At 53.7% G+C, this 18,451-nt stretch overlaps 1 protein-coding gene across 3 annotated transcripts in view; it reads right to left on the bottom strand.

The window, feature by feature from the left end:
* Positions 1-18,451, bottom strand: part of NPAS1 (neuronal PAS domain protein 1) — a 64,483-nt gene that overhangs the window by 14,842 nt on the left and 31,190 nt on the right. For all 3 annotated transcript variants that reach the window (XM_053267379.1, XM_053267377.1, XM_053267380.1), the window contains exons 5-6: positions 10,676-10,765; positions 1,776-1,950 (exon numbers count right to left, since the gene is read on the bottom strand). In XM_053267379.1, the coding sequence (XP_053123354.1) occupies positions 1,776-1,950; positions 10,676-10,765 (265 nt within the window). The remainder of the gene's footprint in view (positions 1-1,775; positions 1,951-10,675; positions 10,766-18,451) is intronic.

Raw genomic sequence — 18,451 nt, 5'->3', positions numbered from 1 at the left:
GATCGAGACCTTTGGGGCAAACCAGCAGCCCCACTGCCGGCTTCCTTTGAGTTTGGGCCACAAACCAGCCTGCATTGGTTCACACTGGGAGCCAGCCCAGAGCGGGTGGGAAGGGACATTCGACCCAGACCCGGAGGGCTGCAAACCTATTTGCATGAGGGAAGCACCGGGACGAAACCGCCAGCCAGAGGCTCCCAACCTGTAAGTCCCCAGCAGTGTCCCCTAGAACAGGGATTCCCAGATGTTGTCAACTGCAGCTCCCATAATCCCCAGCAATACTTGGGAATCCCTGCTGCAGGGAACACTGGTCCCCAGATGTTGTGGGACTACAACTCCCATTGTCCCCAGCCGCCATTGTGGCTGGGGGTGATAGGAGTTGTAGTCCCATAACGTCTTTTGACCCAGGGCTGGGAACCCCTACCCTGGAAAAATGGTGCTTGGACTCAGCCCTTCGGCTCTTTCTCCCCACTGAGCAAAAGGAATGAGAGAAAATGCTGATATTTAGAACTTGGCGGCTGGCTGCATGTGGAAGGTCCCAGGTTCAATCCTTTTGGCTCTCCAAAAGGAATGGATCTAGGCATATCCCTTTGGGAAGGGTCTGATCTGGCATGCAGGATTCTGGCTTTTCGGCTTTGGCTTGGAGAGGCACCGTCTGTGTCTGGGAGGACAGAGAAGAGGCAGCAGGCTCAGGCTGCAGCTCTAGGGAGGTTGGGGCAAGAGAAGGAGAATGCCGAGATCCCAGATTCCAAGCCAGCACAGCCTAGTGGTTAGAGGAGGACAAGCTGCCTGGCTGGAGAGCACCTGGCTTCCCTTTCGCTGATCTGCCTCCTGCTGTCAAGAAGAAATTGGTGCTAGATAGACAGACATGTTGCTTTAGAAATTAATTGGCTCTGCTGGCTTTGGATTAAAAAAAAAATGCATTTCCTACCAACTCTCTGTGGAGGGGAGTGCTGGCCAGTGGCTAGAGCTTACAAAAAGGTAAGGGGGAGTCCCAATTATGCTCTCCTGCTCTCTGTGTGGAATCCCGTCTGCACCTGCTGGGCTCTCTTGGCAAGCCAGATCGGAGTAAACGAAAGACGGGGAGAGCAGGGGAGGGAGATGGGTTTGCAGGCCTGGCCAAATGCTTTCTCCCTGCACGGGTCCATAAGAGGAATTCCCAAAGCCGTCCCGAGGAGAAAGACGTTCCCCAGAGGGAGGTGCAGAACGGGAACAGTAGAGAGACGGGGCAGGGGGCAGTCGGCGTGGCACAGAGGGGGACAGGCCGGGCTGTGATCCTGGACAGAGGACTGGCCACGGGGAAGTCAAAGGAACTCAGGAAGCTGCTGCCTACTGAGTCAGACCATTGGCCCATCTAGCTCAGTACTGCCTACTCTGACTGGCAGTGGCTCTTCAGAGTTTCAGACGTGGGTTTTTCCCAGCCCTATGGCACAGCGGGAAAATGCTTGACTAACAAAACAAGCAGAAGGTTGCCAGTTCGATTCCCCACTGGTACTATACCGGGCAGCAGTGATCTAGCAAGATGCTGGAAGGCATCGTCTCATACTGCATGGGAGGAGGCAATGGTCAACCCCTCCTGTATTCTGCCCAAGACAGCCACAGGGCTCTGTGGGTGCCAGGAGTCGGAATCGACTTGACGGCACACTTTTTACCTGCTCCCTGCAGCTGGTTTGGAAGGGGACGTGGCGCCGAGAAGCCCAGTCTGGGAACTCCGACGCCTGCCGCTTCTCGCCTGAGCCCAAATGCTGCTGCCCACTCAAGTGGCCCAGTGGCCCTACCTGGCTCAGGGGCCTCCAAGAGCCCAGCAGAAGAGGCAGCAGTGGCCAGGCTGGACGCTTTCGGGAGGGCGTGGTAGGAGGCCTCCGAGGGCGGCTTCAGGCCCAGCTGCTCGGCGACTTCCGGGTGGTCCCCAGGGTGGACGTAGTCAAAGATGCTGCTGCCGGTCAGCTCCACCTGGAAGACAAAGGCCGTCTGGGCACGTCAAAGGTGGTGTCTGGAGCCCCCTCCGGCATCTGAGCGGCCCCTGAGAACCTCAGTATTCAGTGGAAGAGCATGGCCATTGGCCATTGCAGCGGGGGATTATGGGAGTTGTAGTCAACACCCTCCTGGAATGCCTGCTCCAAGGGCCAGACCCAGGCGGGAGAACCTAGAGAGAGCCACAAAACAAGGAGGCCAACTGGGGTCCTCTTGAATTCCCGGGGTGTGTGTGGGGGGTGTGTGTGCTGCCTTTCTGTCCCCCCAAAGGCAGTTTGAGACCACCCTTCAGCAAATGCAACAGCAGAGCGACGGCACCTTAGAAATAAAAATGTACAAGCACAAGTACAAGAGCAGAGCCCAGCTCGGGAATATGTAGGGAACAGCAGGAGGGCGGTTTCAGTTCTGTGGACCAGGCGCTTTGGAAACAGGAGGGTCTTGACCAGAGACCGGCATGCGGCGGGGAGCCCAGGTCTGGCTCCCGGCAGCCTCTCCAGGCCGGGCTAGGGAACACTCCCAGCAGCAGAGGGGGGCTGCCTTCCACCCAGTGAAGCCCGACCCGTGGTCTACCCAGACTGCCAGTGGCTCTCCCAGATTTCAGCCAGGAGTCTCTTCCAGTTCCTACCTGGAGATACCAAAGACTGAACTGGGCACCTGCAAGCCAAAAGGCCGCTGCAGCGGGGGGTTATGGGAGCTGTAGTAGTCAACACCACCTGGGAATCCCTGTTCCAGCCGGTCTGGACCTGCAAATGTTCCACTCCTTGCGTGGTGGGGGTGGAGACCGCGGGCGTGTGCAATGCCTCTTCCGGAGCCCTCCCTCCACTGCAACTCCTGTGCAGCCCAGCTCTCCCTGTGATTGCCGTCCTCTCCTGAACGGGGTGGGGGTGGGGGTGGGGGTGGGAGAGAGCCCCACGGCTGCTGCTGCCGCTGCCACCCTGCCAGCCGACCCCCGCAACACCTCATTAGCATGCAGACGGCCAGGGAGCTGCATCGCTGGATTTGAATACTGAAGGTCAAAGGCTCCAGGTTAACGTTTCCCACATCATAATGAAGTGGGGGGGGGATCGATAAATAATAATGCCGAGGTATTGGCTTCCCCTCGCACACAGGGTCAGGTGCATTTAAAGGAGCTGCTCCTCATTAGAGATGCACCAGCTCCCTCCAGTTTGATTGAAAGAGCAGAAAAAAAGACAGAAAAGGAAAAGGCGGAGGGGGGGAAAGATTGGTTTAAAGAATTTATATCCTGTCCTCCTTCAAAGGGAACGCAGGGTGGCCCAGAATGCCGAGCCCCCAAATGCAATTCAAAATGCAATCATTGATGATTATTTATTTCAAATCGATGAAAAGAATATGAATAAATACAATGGTGGGGGGGTGGGGGTGGAACAGCTGCATAAAATCACAGGCTTGGTTTAAAGAACGGCAGAATGCAAAATCCACACCGAATGAAAACAGCTGCAGCAACTCTCCAAGGTGGGGAAAGAGGGTGCCGGACGGAATCCCCTGGGGAAAGTTCCCAGAGATGGGGGGCCACCACCAAAGAGGCTCGGTCTGTAGTGCCTGCCAGAGAAATCACAATGACAGGCATCCCAACAAGCGGATGGCTGGCTTGTCTGGGAGCAAGTGGATATAATGCTCCCTGCACCCTACGGAGTCCACCACTTCTGAAGAACAGACACGGGTTTAAAATGGACGGCTGGCCTCACCCCTGCATTCTGCACGGCACCAGGTGCGGCCTCTAGAGAGCCGACATCTGGAGGCCAGGCGTGAACATCAGGGGACAGAGGCAGCCCTCACGCCTGGCTCGCACACGGACCTCGGGGCCAGGCGGCTGCGTGAAGAGGGCTGCTGTTCTGGCCCGACCCAGCCGGCCCTGCTGCTTCTAATATCGTCTGCCCTTAGAAAAGCAAGTATTTTCCCAGGGAGGGAGGAAAGGAGAACCAAGGCAGGCGACGACGGAGAGAAAGAGGAGTCCCCAGTGCACTGAAGCGGCTGCGGAAAGGAGGTGCAGGGAGACGGAACGTGTTCAGGGACACACACCCCACCACCACCCCCCTGGTCCCACCTCTCCACTCCCAGGAAGCAGAAGGGATAACCCTGCAGCAGCCCTGATGTAACGGGATGCAAGAGTCACCTTCCTCCCCCCAACACACACACACACACACACCCTCCGCCTCTCTCCTCGGCCCCCGCGGCAAGGTCTTCTCCATCACAATTTAATGCCATATCAAAGGCTGCCTTCTCCTTGCCCGAGGTTTGCTCCAGGTCTGGAATCTCTGCCAGAGAACAGGTTGAAAGTGCCCAGTTCGTCAGGGGAGGCCTCTGGGAGCCCCAATCCCCTTGAACAGAGGAGCCGCACGTGTGCCTTACCCCCCCTGCCACACCCCAGCCAGACAAGGCGGGGGGGGGAGGGAGATCGCCCAAGGGGAAGGGGGCAGATTCAAGGCACTTTAAACGCTCCCACTAAACAAGGGAATACAAAATGTGTGCATTTTTTATTACACAACTCCTAAGATTCCAGGTCACTTGGATAAACATTTAGACTCCAAGCTGCTTCTGGCGGAAGGACCCAAAACCCAAACCCAAAATAAATGTTACTAATTCTTTGCAAAAATTAGTAGAAGTGAGGCCCAATCCTTTCCTGGATTAGATCCCCCACCCCCCCATCATTTTGCTGAGAAAGGAGGCATGTGGAGTGGATAACCAACATGAACATACGAAGGTGCCTTATACCGAGTCAAGACCTTGGTCCATCCAGCCCAGTACTGTCTACTCTGACCAGCAGTAGGTCTTCAGGGTCTCCAGTAGAGAAAGATCTTTCCCCTCCGCAGCTGCCAGAGATGCTTGTCACTGGAAAGGCCAAGGCTTGGATCCGGAACCTCCTGGAAGCTCTTCCCCTGAGCTCAACAACATACAAAGCTGCCTCCTACTGAGTCAGACCAGTATTGCCGACACTGACTGGCAGCATCTCTCCAAGACCACCAGCAGCCTTCTTTCCCATCGCTTTTCAACTGGAGGGGTGGGGAACTTGGACCTTCCAAATGCAAAGCACGTTCTCTACCACTGAGCAATAGTCCCTCTGCAATCCCACAAGCCAGGACTCTCTGGTTCTCTTCCAAACACTTGGTGAAGTCTGTAAACCAGCAGGTGAGAGCAATGGAGCTGGGGATGATGGGAGTCGTAGTCCAACATCATCAGGGGACCCAGGTTTGAGAAGCCTTGGGTTAGAGCAAAGGCTTCTGGGAGCTGAGACACCTGTGTCCTATTTTCCAGGGTCTGAGTGGGGCCATGCATGACAGGTAAGAGGGTTGGGCTCTTCCCAACTCCAGCAGGGGAGCAGAGTCAAGGCCACCCATCGACTCCCGCCTCTTCTGCCTCAGTTTCCTTTCCGGCAGCATCTTTGGAAACCGACAAGAGCACAAAAAGGGGCTTCACAAACAGCACTGCCCCAAACAAGAGAGATGTGCTGATGGAACCAGAAATCCATCACTTGCGCTGGGCCTGGTGCCAGCAGACTGACACCTCTTTAGCAACACAGCTCCACTCTCGAGGGTGTCCCTCGCCAGCCAGCCCCCCCCCCCCCGCTGCCGCCTTCATCCTGTTCTAATTGCTTAAGGGGGAATGGAAAGTTGAAAGGCAACGAGAGGGCTCAGTTGGGCATTGCACAGAGAGAAGCCCAAGCCATGGATTGGCTGGACAGCAGCGCATCTCCCTCTGCTGATATTCAAATCACACCAACAGGGCCCCCCCCCCCCCCGCCCGCCCGCATTTTCACATTCTTGCCCTGTTGTCAAGGTGAATTTTTAAAAAGCTTCCTTATATTTTATCAGCAACATTAAGCGACTTCCTGGTGCGGGCAGGGGACAGAAGCGCTTCGAGGAGGAGGAGGAGGAGGAGGAGACTCTGGCGGCAGGTTTCCGACTCATCCGGGGTTGCGAATCTGCCGTTCATGCAGGTTTCCCCCCAACCACCACAAGAGATGCCCATAAGAGCAAGCAACCAGGTGGCCAGAGCCATCACGGGTCGGTGCAAAGCACCCCTCGGAATTAACCGGCCCCCGGCTGGCCACCACATAACATTCAAACATGGTTTGCAGCTGCAGGAATGAACAGCCACATCATCAAGCGATTCCTCTGAAATTTAGGAGAGAAGCCAGGTCAACTTCGCCACGTCGATCTGAAGCAGATACCCCATTTTGTCCTAGTCTTCTGGTTTAATGCAGGGCTCCTCCACATTGGGTCCCAAGATGCAGAGGTGCCCCTGGGTAATTTTGGAGCCTGGACCTCAAGGCCTTTGCAGGGCTCCTCCCCTCCCCTGCAAATTGAGCATCATCTTGCTCGGCCAGGTGACCACACCACCCAGGACAGACTAAAGAGGATTTGGGGGCCCCCGGGGGCTATGCAGGCCCTGGACTTGGGCCCAGAAGTCCAAGGGTGAGAACGCCTCTGCCTAGATGCTGTTGGAGTACAACTGCCATCGCCCCCTGCCACAATGGCCTTTGTGGCTAGAGATGATGGAAGTTGTTCAACATCTGGGGACGCCAGGTGGAGAGCCCCTGGTTTAATAAGTCGTGACAAAATAATAATAATAAACATGAAGTATCCCCCTGCTGGGTCAGACCATCTAGCCCAGCATCCTGCTCCCATAGCAGACACCAGATGACCCTGGGAAGCCCACCAGGAGGGCAGGAGGCCACAGCTCCTTCCTGCTGCTGCTCCCAGCAGTGGGGATTCTGAGGTAGACTGCCTTTAAATATAGAGGCTCTACTTAGTAGTTGTCCTAAGGGCAGGCCTACTCTGGCCCTGCAGCTGCTGTTGGACTACAACTCTCATCACCTCCTGCCACAGCAACCAATGATCAGAGATGATGGGATCTGTAGTCTAGCAACAGCTGTAGAGCCAGAGTTGTGCAGCCCCATCCTAGACTATCCTCCATTAATCTATGGAATTTGCTGGCACCGGATGCGGGAATGTTTGCCAGCTCTGATGGCTTCAAAAGAGGATTAGACAAATCCAGAGAGTCACTGAGCATCCCTGTTGACTAGGGAGTAACAGAAGCTGGACTAGACACAGACCTCTGGCCCAATCCAGCCGGGCTCTTCCTATGTCCTTTTCTCCAGGGAGGAGAGCTGGTCTTGTGGCAGCAAGCATGAATGGTCCCCTTAGCTAAGCAGGGTCTGCCCTGATTTGCATCTGAATGGAAGACACCATGTGTGAGCACTGTCAGATATTCCCCTTAGGGGATGGATGCATGTAGAGTTCCAAGCTCTCTCCCTGGCGGCATCTCCAAGGTAGGGCTGAGAGAGACTCCTGCCTGCAGCCTGCGAGACGCCGCTGCCAGTCTGGGTAGACAACACTGAGCTAGATGGACCAAGGGTCTGACTCCATATATGGCAGCAGCTTCCTATGTTGGCCTAATCTCCTTTTCAAGCCCTCTAAGCCAGTGGCTGTAGCCATCCCTTGTAGCAGTGAGTTCCAGAAATTAATGAGGTGCTCTGCAAAGCTTCGGTGGCTCTTCCTTCTCACCTGTTCCGATTCTACTCAGTCTCTGAGTCCTTCTTGGATTAGGAGACGGAGAAGGGCCCTCCCCAGACACTCCTCGGCCCCCCAGGCACAAAGTTAGAGCCAGAAGGGGAGCAACCACAGGCCACACTCTTCTGCCAACAGCAGGAACTCTGGGCTGCAGGCCTCAGGGCAGGGGCTGGTTCTCAAAACTTGGGTCCCTGGATATTGCTGGACTACAACTCCCATCATCCTCAGCCATGGGATGATGGGCGCTGTAGTCCAACAACATATGGGGAGGACCAGAGTTTGAGAGCCCCTGCCTTGGGGGCGAACAACCTGTGAAAGGGAGCCCTGACGACCCCTTCTCCAACACCCTCGGGAAGGGCAGGGAAAGGGCAGCGGCCTCCAGTGCAAATGGCCTTCTCTGGAGGGTGCTTTGCCTGGGACCCGGCTTACCCCTCAACCACTCTGAAGAGTCCTCCTGCAAACACCCCCCACCAAAAAGATGCATCTCACCTCCCCCCCCCCCGACCTTCCCTCGCTGCAGTCCATCAATCCCTGCTTGGAAGGAAGGCTGATCATCAATTATCAGACAAGGCACGTTAAAAGCGCTTCATTTGTAGCAGAGATAATTGCCACAATTAATTATTCATGAGGCAAGGCCCGAGCGCCCAGAAGCACCAAAAAACAAGCCCAGCTTTCTCCACCACCGGCAGGTGAGGCCCAGAGAGCTCAACACAGCGGTCAGCCACGGCTGGGAGGCAAAGAGGCCGCTTGGTGCCGATGATGATGATGATTTCATTTTATATCCTGCTCTCCCTCCAAGGAGCCCAGAGCAGTGTACTGCATACTGGAGTTTCTCCTCACAACAACCCTGTGAAGTAGGCTAGGCTGAGAGAGAAGTGACTGGCCCAGAGTCACCCTGCAAGCCACATGGCTGAATGGGGATTTGAACTCGGATATCCTCTGTCCCAGTCCAGCACTCTAACCACTACACCAGGCTGGCTCTTGCATCCCAGCCTGAGGAAGCACTCTGTGACATTCAGGAACTTGCACTGACCTTAGCTGGCCCAGGGGTAAAAGGGGCGGATAGATCACTGCTAAGGGAAGAAGTCTCTGACATGAGGCCTCATCTTTCCCTGCTGTCCTTTTCTGTGTGCTTGGCTAAAGCGGATTCTCAAACTTGGACACCCTCCCCCAACCAATGCTGCTGGATTACAAATTCCATCACCCCCTGCCTCAATGACCTGGATGATGGGACCTGTAGTCCAACAAAATCTGGGGACCCAGGTCTGAGAACCCTAGTGCTAAAGGAAAACAGCCATTTTAAACACACACACTCACACACACACTCACACCAGTTTTGCACTTGTGTATCTGCAATTTTTCCCCCTTTTTAAAAAAAAAGATACGCCGCCTTAAAAATCTCATCCTTTCCTCCTGCGTTGCCAAGATTTCACTTTGGGTCGGAGACAATAAGGTGTTTCCCCGGGAGCCGAAGGCAATTTGCAGGGAGGCGTGGGTCACTCCTCCAAGCACCTAATCTCTTCCCCTTAAATTTCTGTCTACTGCAAATAGGTTTTGCAGGTTGCGACACGGTCTTTAAAGACCTGCCCAACCTGTTGGACCAGAGGCAACCATGGGACAAAAGGAAGGTGTGCATGCACCATGGGAAGGGAAGCCTCTCTGGGCCAGAGGACAGGTTCCATTCATGCATGTGTGTTTATCAGAGATAAACCCAGACGGGGACGGCAGGGAGGAAAGATTGAACCCCTTTCCCGCACGCTGAAGCCCCAATGAAAGTGTCCCCTCCTCCCTCTGAAACTGCTATCCATCCTGGGAGGAAAGGTACCGTTTTGGTGGGAGGGGTTGGAAGGAGGATTCAATGCACCCTCCCCAAGTCACCCTCCGATGGCTGCCAAGCCCTGCTAAGTGGGCCACGAGGCACCCTTTCAAGTGGCGGCTCCCTTACACGTGGAGCAGGAGCAGCCATCTCGACTTGGCCCAGCACAAGCCCTGGCCCCCAGGGGCCGTTTGCTCCTTTGACTCTCTCTTTTGCAAAAGGGACCCACCTGCTCTCTCCTTTGGCTAATAAACCGCGGCGAGAACCTGTTTGTTGAAAAGCTGTGCATAAATGTTCCAAATAACACTTGAGCCAAACAAAAACAGGGTATATACAAGTTGTAAACAACAGTATTTAAGCTAAACACAGACAGGGAGGAGGTACACATTTCACATAACATGTTACAGTTCAGCCCTCTCTTGAACCACTTTCAACTCCCTTAAAAAAAAAAACATGGTCCATCTGCAGCATAAAGATCACTTCTGGACCCAAGGAACTCTGTCTTTTGACTTGTAAACCCTTTCAAGGCGGCTGGCAAAGCATACTCAATTAGAAAGAGCGACCAAGTCATTAGATGCAGCGGGAGAGACACAAAACAAGAAAGCAAAAGAGGAAAGAACCACCAGCATCAAGAGCAGCGAAAAGCAGATCCAGCTCAATAAAACAAAGGGGGCCTGGATGCAAATAAGAGGAACAGGACAAGCCTTGCCTAGTACCCAAAGGAAAGCAGAGTTCGTACCAGGCAAATATGCCCGGGAAAGAGTTCCTGAGTTTGGGGGCCACCACAGAAAAGTCCCCTTCTCCAGTGGTCTTCACTGGCGGGCAGGTTCATGCAGAGAAAGGAAGTCCCTTAGATACTCTGTTTGACAGAGATCAAACAGCCTCCAGCTGGTATTTGGCAAAACATCATTAATCTTGGGGAACTCCCTGCCACAAGAAGTGGTGAAGGCCACAAATTTAGGTGGATTTAAAAGGGGATTCGACTTTTGCCAAAGAGGAGGAAGGGGTATTATCAATGATAGATAGTTTGGGGTTTTGTTTTGTTTTTTGGCAATCCTTAATTTATTTATTTTTAAGTTAAATAGACGAGTGTTTTAAAAGGTCATAACCAGCAAGTCACAGATGAATTGCCCTTCGCAGTCAATCCAGTGGCACTTTGCAGCAGGCTGCGAAGTATTTTTCAGACGGCAGGTTCGCTGCCTTCCCAACGCCGCAGACAACCCTCTTGGCTATTCCCAGCGCAACCCGCTTGCCCGCATTACTCATGCGCCATACATCTGCCCACGTGAGTGGGATTTTATTTCCAGTCCGCGCATGCATTATTCACCTTTTAGTACACAGCTCACACAACTCCTACCTGCGAGAGCCCGAGGTAAATAGACACCGTCTCCGAGATGTAAAGGAATTTTCCCTCCTGGTTCAGTGCAAACACGAACCCGTCCAGGGACTGTGGAGAGAAAGAACAGAAACAAAGCTTTTTAAAAAAATAGTATTTTTTAAATAATGCAGGTCACTTCTCTTGCCAGATTTGGGGGGGGGGGGGGAAGAGACGCGTCACACAAACACAGTTAGGGGGAAGACTGCAAAATCTTGCTTAGAAACTCTGGGGCTTTCTAAGAACCCCCATCCACCAAATCAAGGTTTGGGAAATAGGGTTTCTTGTTTAGGATAGCATCTCTTGCCCCCACTTGCAAAGAGCACCAAGATAGCTGCCACAGTCTGTTAAAAACCGGGCATGAAGCTTTAAACAGAACATGCAAATTAAAATTAACTCTCTGATTGCTGGTTTAGTCTCCCAGGCTGAATAATCAAAGGGATGGGAACCTTGACAAAGCCAACCCTTGCAGATGGCATGCCCTCTTTCCTTTCACCTAGGAGGAAACCGCTTTTGCTGACTGAATGTTATTTACAGAATATTTCAGAGGGGGGCAGGGGGTGGGGAAGAAACCCTGTCCCCTCAAGAGTTCTCTTCCACTGGAAGTCTGCAACACACAAAAGTACTGATTTCAGTTTAAATCAATGGATTAGAAGCAAGGTAGTTAATTAGCTTAAGAAACAGCACCGCCTCTTTGGTGGTCGGACCTGGCCAAGAGCATACACACACCAGCCTGAGCCAGACCAAGAAGTTAAAAACATGAATTAGGGTTGAAATGCCCCCCCCCCAAGAACTCCAGGATTCACCCTAACTTTAAGCATCTCACCCAGATTCACCCGGATTTAAGCTTTCCTTTAAAAAAAAAAAAGCTGCTAAGCTCTAGCCTTTGTAGAAGCAGAGTTACGGAGCAAAACGTGCCGTCACTCTTCTGCTCCAAAATTATTTTCAAGCCAATTTACATAATATGCAAATTAGGCACCCGGATTTGGGAAGCCAGAATCTGGCAACCCTAACACGAATGAAGTTGCCAAAAAGGAGTCCATGGCCCAGGCAAGTACTGCCTCCTCTGACTGGCAGGAGTTCTCCGAGGTCTCGGGCGGAGTGGGGTCTTTCCTGGCACCTGCTGTCCGAGATCCTTTTCACTGGAGAGGCTTGCAGGGCAAGGATACAAGCTGGGCCCTCCGGCACGCAGAGCAGGTACTTGACCACAGAGCAACTCAATGCTCACAGTTAGAAACTGGAGTTCCACATTTTTAATTTTGTGCCAAAGTCTGCATTGCTTACTTCACAGATCAGCTTGTTCGGGCAGCATACCCACTTTCCCCATTAGCAGCACCACCTGTACTCCTGTAACAGATCCTTGGTCCCTGTAGCCAGTATAACTGTATACCCTTCCTCTCTTTATTCCTGCCTGCACACCTCTCTGCTTCCACTGTTGTCCTCTCCAAGAGAGGAGAGCTGGTCTTCTCAAAGGAAGCATGAGTCGCCCCCTTTGCTGAGCAGAGTCAGCCCTGGCTTGCATTTCGAGGGGAGACGACATGCGTGAACACTGTAAGATATTGTACAGAGTCACTCTGAGAAGAGCCCCTGCCCGCTTGCATGCAGAAGGTCCCAAGTTCCCTCCCTGGCAGCATCTCCAAGGTAGGGCTGAGAGAGATTCTTGCCTGCAACCTTGGGAAAGCCGCTGCCAGTCTGTGAAGACAATACTGAGCTAGATAGACCCAGGGTCTGACTCGGTATATGGCGGCTTCTTATGTTCCTCCTTCCAAATGGCCAATGGCCATTCGGAAATCCCATGCACTCCTATGGCCCTTTGGAGGGAACCCGGGCTTTTCAGTGGGCATTCCCTGCCATTCATTTTAGTCAAGCATCCTCTAGAGCACCTGCTTTGCATGGAGGAAGTCTCAGGTTCCCTCCCTGGCAGCATCTCCAAAGAGGGCTGGGAGAGACTCCTGCCCACAGCCTTGGAGAAGCTGCTGCCAGTCTGTGTAGACACTACTGAGCTAGAGGGACCAATGATCTGACTTGGTTTAAAGCAGCTTCCCCTGTGTCAAGTCTTAGACTGTAAGCTCTTTGGGACAGGTACCTGTCCTCTCATACTTTGTAAAGACACAACACACACTGATGGTGCTAGATAAACAAAGATCTCCCTCCCAGGCCTAGAGCCCACACCCCTTTGAGTTTCACTCAGTGTAGGATCCCTTGGGAAGAAACAGAGAGGCAGGACAGGTGGATTTTGTTTCTAGATTCCAATGCAGAGGAAGAAGCACCTTCCCAGACAAGAGACAGGAGATATTAAGGCCAGCGCTGAATTCATTCCATGTTGCACAGAAAGCAGCAGAACGTGGTACTGGAATTCAGTTTCCCCAAGAATCTCCGCTCTGCATTTTTAAAAAATGAAGAGCAAAAACAAAAAAACAAACAAGTATCTGGCCCGCGTGATACTAAAGACATGCCTGGAAGTCAGAGAGCGACACCTGAGAAAATCTCCAAAACTGGTGGGGCTGCCAGTTGGTATCAATGGAGCCTCTCTCCCAGGAATAGCAGCAACTCTGGGGGAGAAGGAATTTCCGCTGGGGACACAGAGCAGGGAGAAAAGGTTAAATATCCACTAGATCAGCAGTTCCCAACCTGGGGGCTTCCAGATGTTGATGAACTACAACTCCCATCATCCCCAGCTTTGTAGGGATGCTTTATTGTAAACTGCCCAGAGACATGAGTTTGGGGTGGTATATAAATATGTTAAACAAATATACAATTGTTTGTATGTCAATTGTAAAATGCCAAGCATTTTTAAAGCAAACACAGCCCTAACAGCAAATATACCAACATCCAGAGGTAAGTTTTGGCATCGGGAACCGGTTACACAGCAGAGAGGCCCATTCACATCAAACCTGTAACAACTCTTTCTCCCGAAGATTCTCCAGCTCAGAGCTAGATTGCACAGGGTGGGATTTTCACCTGGTCCTAATGAAGCACCTAGAAGCAGCTGCTTAAACAGATGGGGACATCTGGAAATCTTTCCAAAATTGGGGCAAGGCCTTCCCCCCAAAAAAGGGAGAGGAGTTTCTCCATTAAGCTACTTGCTGGAATTCCAGGTGCTGAGCACAGACTGCCCAACAGACAGAGCTGCTTCCTGAAGGGACACACATGGGGGGAAAGCTAGGAGAAGACTGGAAGAGGGAAGTGGGGAAGAGCCTATGCCAAAAACTCCCCCCACCAGCTTCTCTCTCTCTCTCTACACACACACACACACACACAGAGGCAAGTGTTCCAGAACACAGGAAACAGCTCCCCGAAGAGATACAGGACGGAAACCCTGGATAGCCCTTTGAGTCTTACCATGGCAAATTTTAACCAACGCCAAAAAATGTCCGGCTTGAGTTTTGAGCCAAACTCTGGCTTTGGTGGTTTGATGCTGTCCCTTCCAAGGCAGCGTTTAAGATGTGCTGAACCCCACCCCTGCGCAAGATAGCAGGCAGGCAGGCAGGATTCGGCGGCATGTACAAAACAGTGGAATCTTAGTGCTGGAAGGGGCCGCGGGGGTCTCCTAGCAGGGAACAGAGAGCGTGTTCCACACAGCCACCCAGCCTGTCTTTGGAAGGCTCCAGCCATGGAGAGCTCACTACCGCAAGCAGCAGGCTGTTCCACGGCCCCGGCGGCTCACCCTGCTGCTCTCTCACCCAAATCTGCCTCCTTGGCCCTGCAACCTGTTGGCTCTCCACCTGCCCTCGGGGGAGTCCCGTACCTGCCCTCTGTGCCTAGGGATTCCGGCCACAACGCAGAGCGCTCTCTGCAAGGTCTGGGGGTCCACCCTACCCCCCTCACCGCAGGCAGGATCACTTGTGCCACATGGCCTCGGGACCACGACCCAGCCGTCTTAAGGGCCAAAGGGCACACCACACCCAGAGACATGGACAGCAACTTTTCCTCCTGGCGCTGGTTGGCAGGCAGGCTCGAAGGCGCAAGGGTCACGGTATCTTCCGCGGCGCATCCAAGACAAGTACAGGTGTGTCCCTGTCGCTCAGGCCGCCCCTCCTGGATCCACAGGCTCAGCGGGGGTGCCTTGTTATCCCACCCCCGAAAAGAGCTCACAGCCGGGCGCGGACCCTGCTCCCACGGCTTCTCCCCAGCCCCACTATCCGCTGCCTCCTCAACGAAGCCCATCATGGCCTGCGGCAACAATGCCTCTTTATCCTGCCGGAATATACTTGCACAATTACAGCATCCCCCCACCCCCTGCAAAGGAGCCGGGGGGGGGGTGTGCTGGGGGGGAGGGGAAAGAAAAGAAAAAGAGCAGGAGATGAATGGAACCGACAGCCGCGTTAACGTTCAGGCACGTTAATTACTGCTGACAGATAAAATTGCTTTTTTTAAAAAAAAAATCATCAAGTGGTTTCGATGAGGCGCTCGGAGGTCATTGCTGCGGCAATTAAACGTTTGACACCACATGACGCGGGACGTCTCTGTGGAGATGAGCGAGGAGGAGGAAGGCAGATCTTTGCCGAGAGATCCCTCGATTTATTTTGCTGGATTTAGAGGCCGCCCTGTTAAGAACGCTTGGGACAGAGGGGGAAAGCAGAGGGCAGAACCAGACCCAGCACTTCCTCACGCATGCCATGGAGAGAGAGAGAGAAGTTTTTCTGCCCCTCTCATAATATTAAAGCAGGGTAGGGGGGTGTCACCCAATGAAATCAATTTTGCAGGAGTTTCGAGACTGCTCCAAAAAAGGGGGCTTCTATCCAAAAAGCAAAATAAGTTTTTGGAACTCAGTGCCACCAGATGTTGTCCCCTGGCTTTGATGGCTTTAAAACAGCCACTGTTTTCCCCGACGAGGGGAAACACAGGGCCAAAGAGGAGAGGTTTATCAACAGCTATGGGCCATAAATGGAGCCTCTGTGTTCAGGGACAGTCTACCTCCAAAGAGCAGTTGGTGGGGAGCAACAGCAGGGGAGGACTCCTGCATTCATTGGGCTGGCCACCGCCCAAAGCGGGAGGCTGGACTCAATGGAACTTTGGTTTGGTCCCCCGGGGCCGTCCTCGTGATCCTCTGCCACTTTCGGCTGACTTTATCCTTAGCCTGAACAGCAGCCCAGATGGAGCGGCCTGGACTCTGGCAAGTCTCCATCAGGGAGGAGTTGCAGACCCGAGCAGGCAGTTCTCAGAGACACCGCCGGGTGATCCCTGGCCAGAGAGCCGCCTGGTCTGGGAACTGGAGAGGAGCAAAGCATTGGTGGGTGAGGAGACCTGGGCTCCATCCCTTTGCGGGGAGGGGCAAAGCTATGGAAGGGTCACCTTGAGGAGGGGGCTGGAGCCCGCAATGCTTCAGGAAGGGACTCTGCAAACAGCTCTCCGTGCAACCAAACACAGCGTAGCCAGTGCAGGCAAAAGGGGGGGAAAGCGATGCATGGGGAAGTGTGTCTGTCCTCTTGGGATGCAAAGGGAGTCCGGCAAACGGCCACATTTCGAGGGCTGGGGGGAGGAGTCTCTCTCTCCTCGACGTGGGCTGTGGGCCCACATGTAGCTTCCTGCCAACCAGCTGTTGAGACAGCCCCACCCCCACCCCACTGCTCTCTGTTGCACGCTGCATGAATCCCGCCAAATCGAATTCCTTCCCCATAAATCAGAATTAGTCCCACAAAAGCAGCCCTGGGGTGCAAGGCGGCCTCTTTGGGCGATGCAGAGGCGGCGGCAGGAGAAATCTATTTGGGAGCAGAAACGCACACACCTGGCCAAGGGGGGAGGCAAACCACGTTAGCGCCTCGGACGCCCTCTGTGCCGGAGCCCGGCCAGAAGCCGCTAACTCGATTGAGGCCACTCGCTGCCTTCGCTCCCAGCTCCAAACAGCTGCGCCAAGCGCCAGCAAAATTAGGTTCACACTGAGCTGCCAAGCCCAGCCAAGGCCTCTGCGTGCCACCCAGCTAATCCCCAGCCTGGCACTCGGGAGCGGGGAGATGGGGGCCAAGCTGCAGCTGACTCGGCTTTTTACTCCGAGACACCGTAAGGTGCTTCGAGACCATCTGGTCTATAAAGATACATATAAATACGTGGTCTATAAATATAAATATATTTCTGTGAGGAGGCAAAGCTTCCAACATGGGGGAGGACAGAGCTTCTTCCAAACAGAGCGGATTCCCGTCACTGGAGGCAGGGAGAAGAGGGGTCAGGACTCCTGCATTCTCTTTCACCCGCTAGGAATGCATTCTGCACATGCCCAGGGGCACACTTGCCATGATGCCCTCCTTTGGGAAAAGACAGATACACTGGGCAGCACAAGTCCTGCGCCGAGGAAAAAGCACTCTGCTCGACATGCCGGGATTGGGCGGGGCAACTGAAAAACAGAGTGTGGCAAGCTCGAGCCAGGAAGTTCTGCACTGTTCGCTGCTAATTTGGATGTCCAAGCTCTGGAAACAAACAAACCAGGGGGGGGGGAACCAGAATCATTGATTCATCGTGCAGAATAGCTCCTTTGCCAGGAGGAACAATAATAATAATAATAATAATAATCCTTATTTCCAGTGAAACCGATTGGCAAGAGATTCAGGACAGAGAACGGACAGTCCTCCTTCACGCAAGACATAATGCCTTTATGGAATCTGCGGCTGCATAATGGAGCAATGGACACTTACTTGGATAGCTTTGAATCGAACAGAGAAATAGGGTCGGCTAAATTCGTGGATGTCTAACCAAAGGCTTTTAGCCATGATGGATAAATGGATCCTCCATGTCCAGAGGCAGTATAGCTCTGGATGTTGGTTGCCAGGGAGGGAGAAACAGCAGGAGGTGCTGTAATGGTCACACTGTGGGAAGCAGGACTGAATGGACTCCTAGTCCGATCCAGCAGGATTCACCCGAATGCTTCATCTGTCATTCTCGTGGCATGTCCTACCTCTCAGGGATGCTGTGAGAGCAAAATGGGAGGGAGGCCATTGTGATTTGAAAAAAGGAAAGGGAACGCTGCAGATTAAACAGCTCTGGGGAAACCATGTTGGAAAGCGACGAGGGGATTTCCGGACATCTTCTTCACATGCCCCCCAGCAGGGCACAAAAGGCACGCAGGACCCGTCCCTCTTCTGGCTGCCACCAGCCAGTCCGAGCGACAAGGGCGGGCCTTGGCTGGGGATTGATAAATTGCTCTTTAAAATATTACCATATGCCACTGCTGATAATTAGCCAACAGCCTCGGGAGACAGCTGTAATGAGAGCTCTCAAGAAATAATTAGTCCGATCCGTCCCCTTCGCCGGCACTTGCCCTCAAATGTCAAGGCTCCCGAGCTCCAGGCGTCACCATCACGGTGGCAGCGCCTGGCACCTGGGGAGTTGCACATCTCCAGGGCTGCGCCCTCCTTCCCCCTTCCCATGAGGAGGCACCTGTGGATCACCGCGCTGAAGCTGGCCGGGCCCACGACAGGCAGAGAAAAGAGGTGGGGAGGGGATCAGGAGCAGCTCATCCAAATGGGGCGGGCGGGCGGGGGGGGCAAAGGAGGTGCAGCTGCCTCTGCTTCCTGGCAGCAGCCCCCGTGCTGCCTGCAAGCTGGCCACCCATCAGGTAGAGTCGCACTGTTAACCACGCAGCTCTACCTGATGAATGGCCAGCCTGCAGGCAGCGCACGAGAGAGGAGCAACCTGAGCTGCTGCCAGGAAACAGAGGCAGATGTGCTTCTCCTTTGCCGCCGCCCCCCCCCGTTAGGATGAGCAGGGGGAGGGGGGGCCACGGAGGAGAACTGAGCACTGCCAGCAAGACCCACAGCTTCCTTG

This window comes from Hemicordylus capensis, chromosome 7, assembly GCF_027244095.1.
Source record: "Hemicordylus capensis ecotype Gifberg chromosome 7, rHemCap1.1.pri, whole genome shotgun sequence".
Lineage (NCBI taxonomy): Eukaryota > Metazoa > Chordata > Lepidosauria > Squamata > Cordylidae > Hemicordylus > Hemicordylus capensis.
Note: the sequence above shows the minus strand (reverse complement) of the source record. Positions and strands in the feature narration are given on the sequence as shown.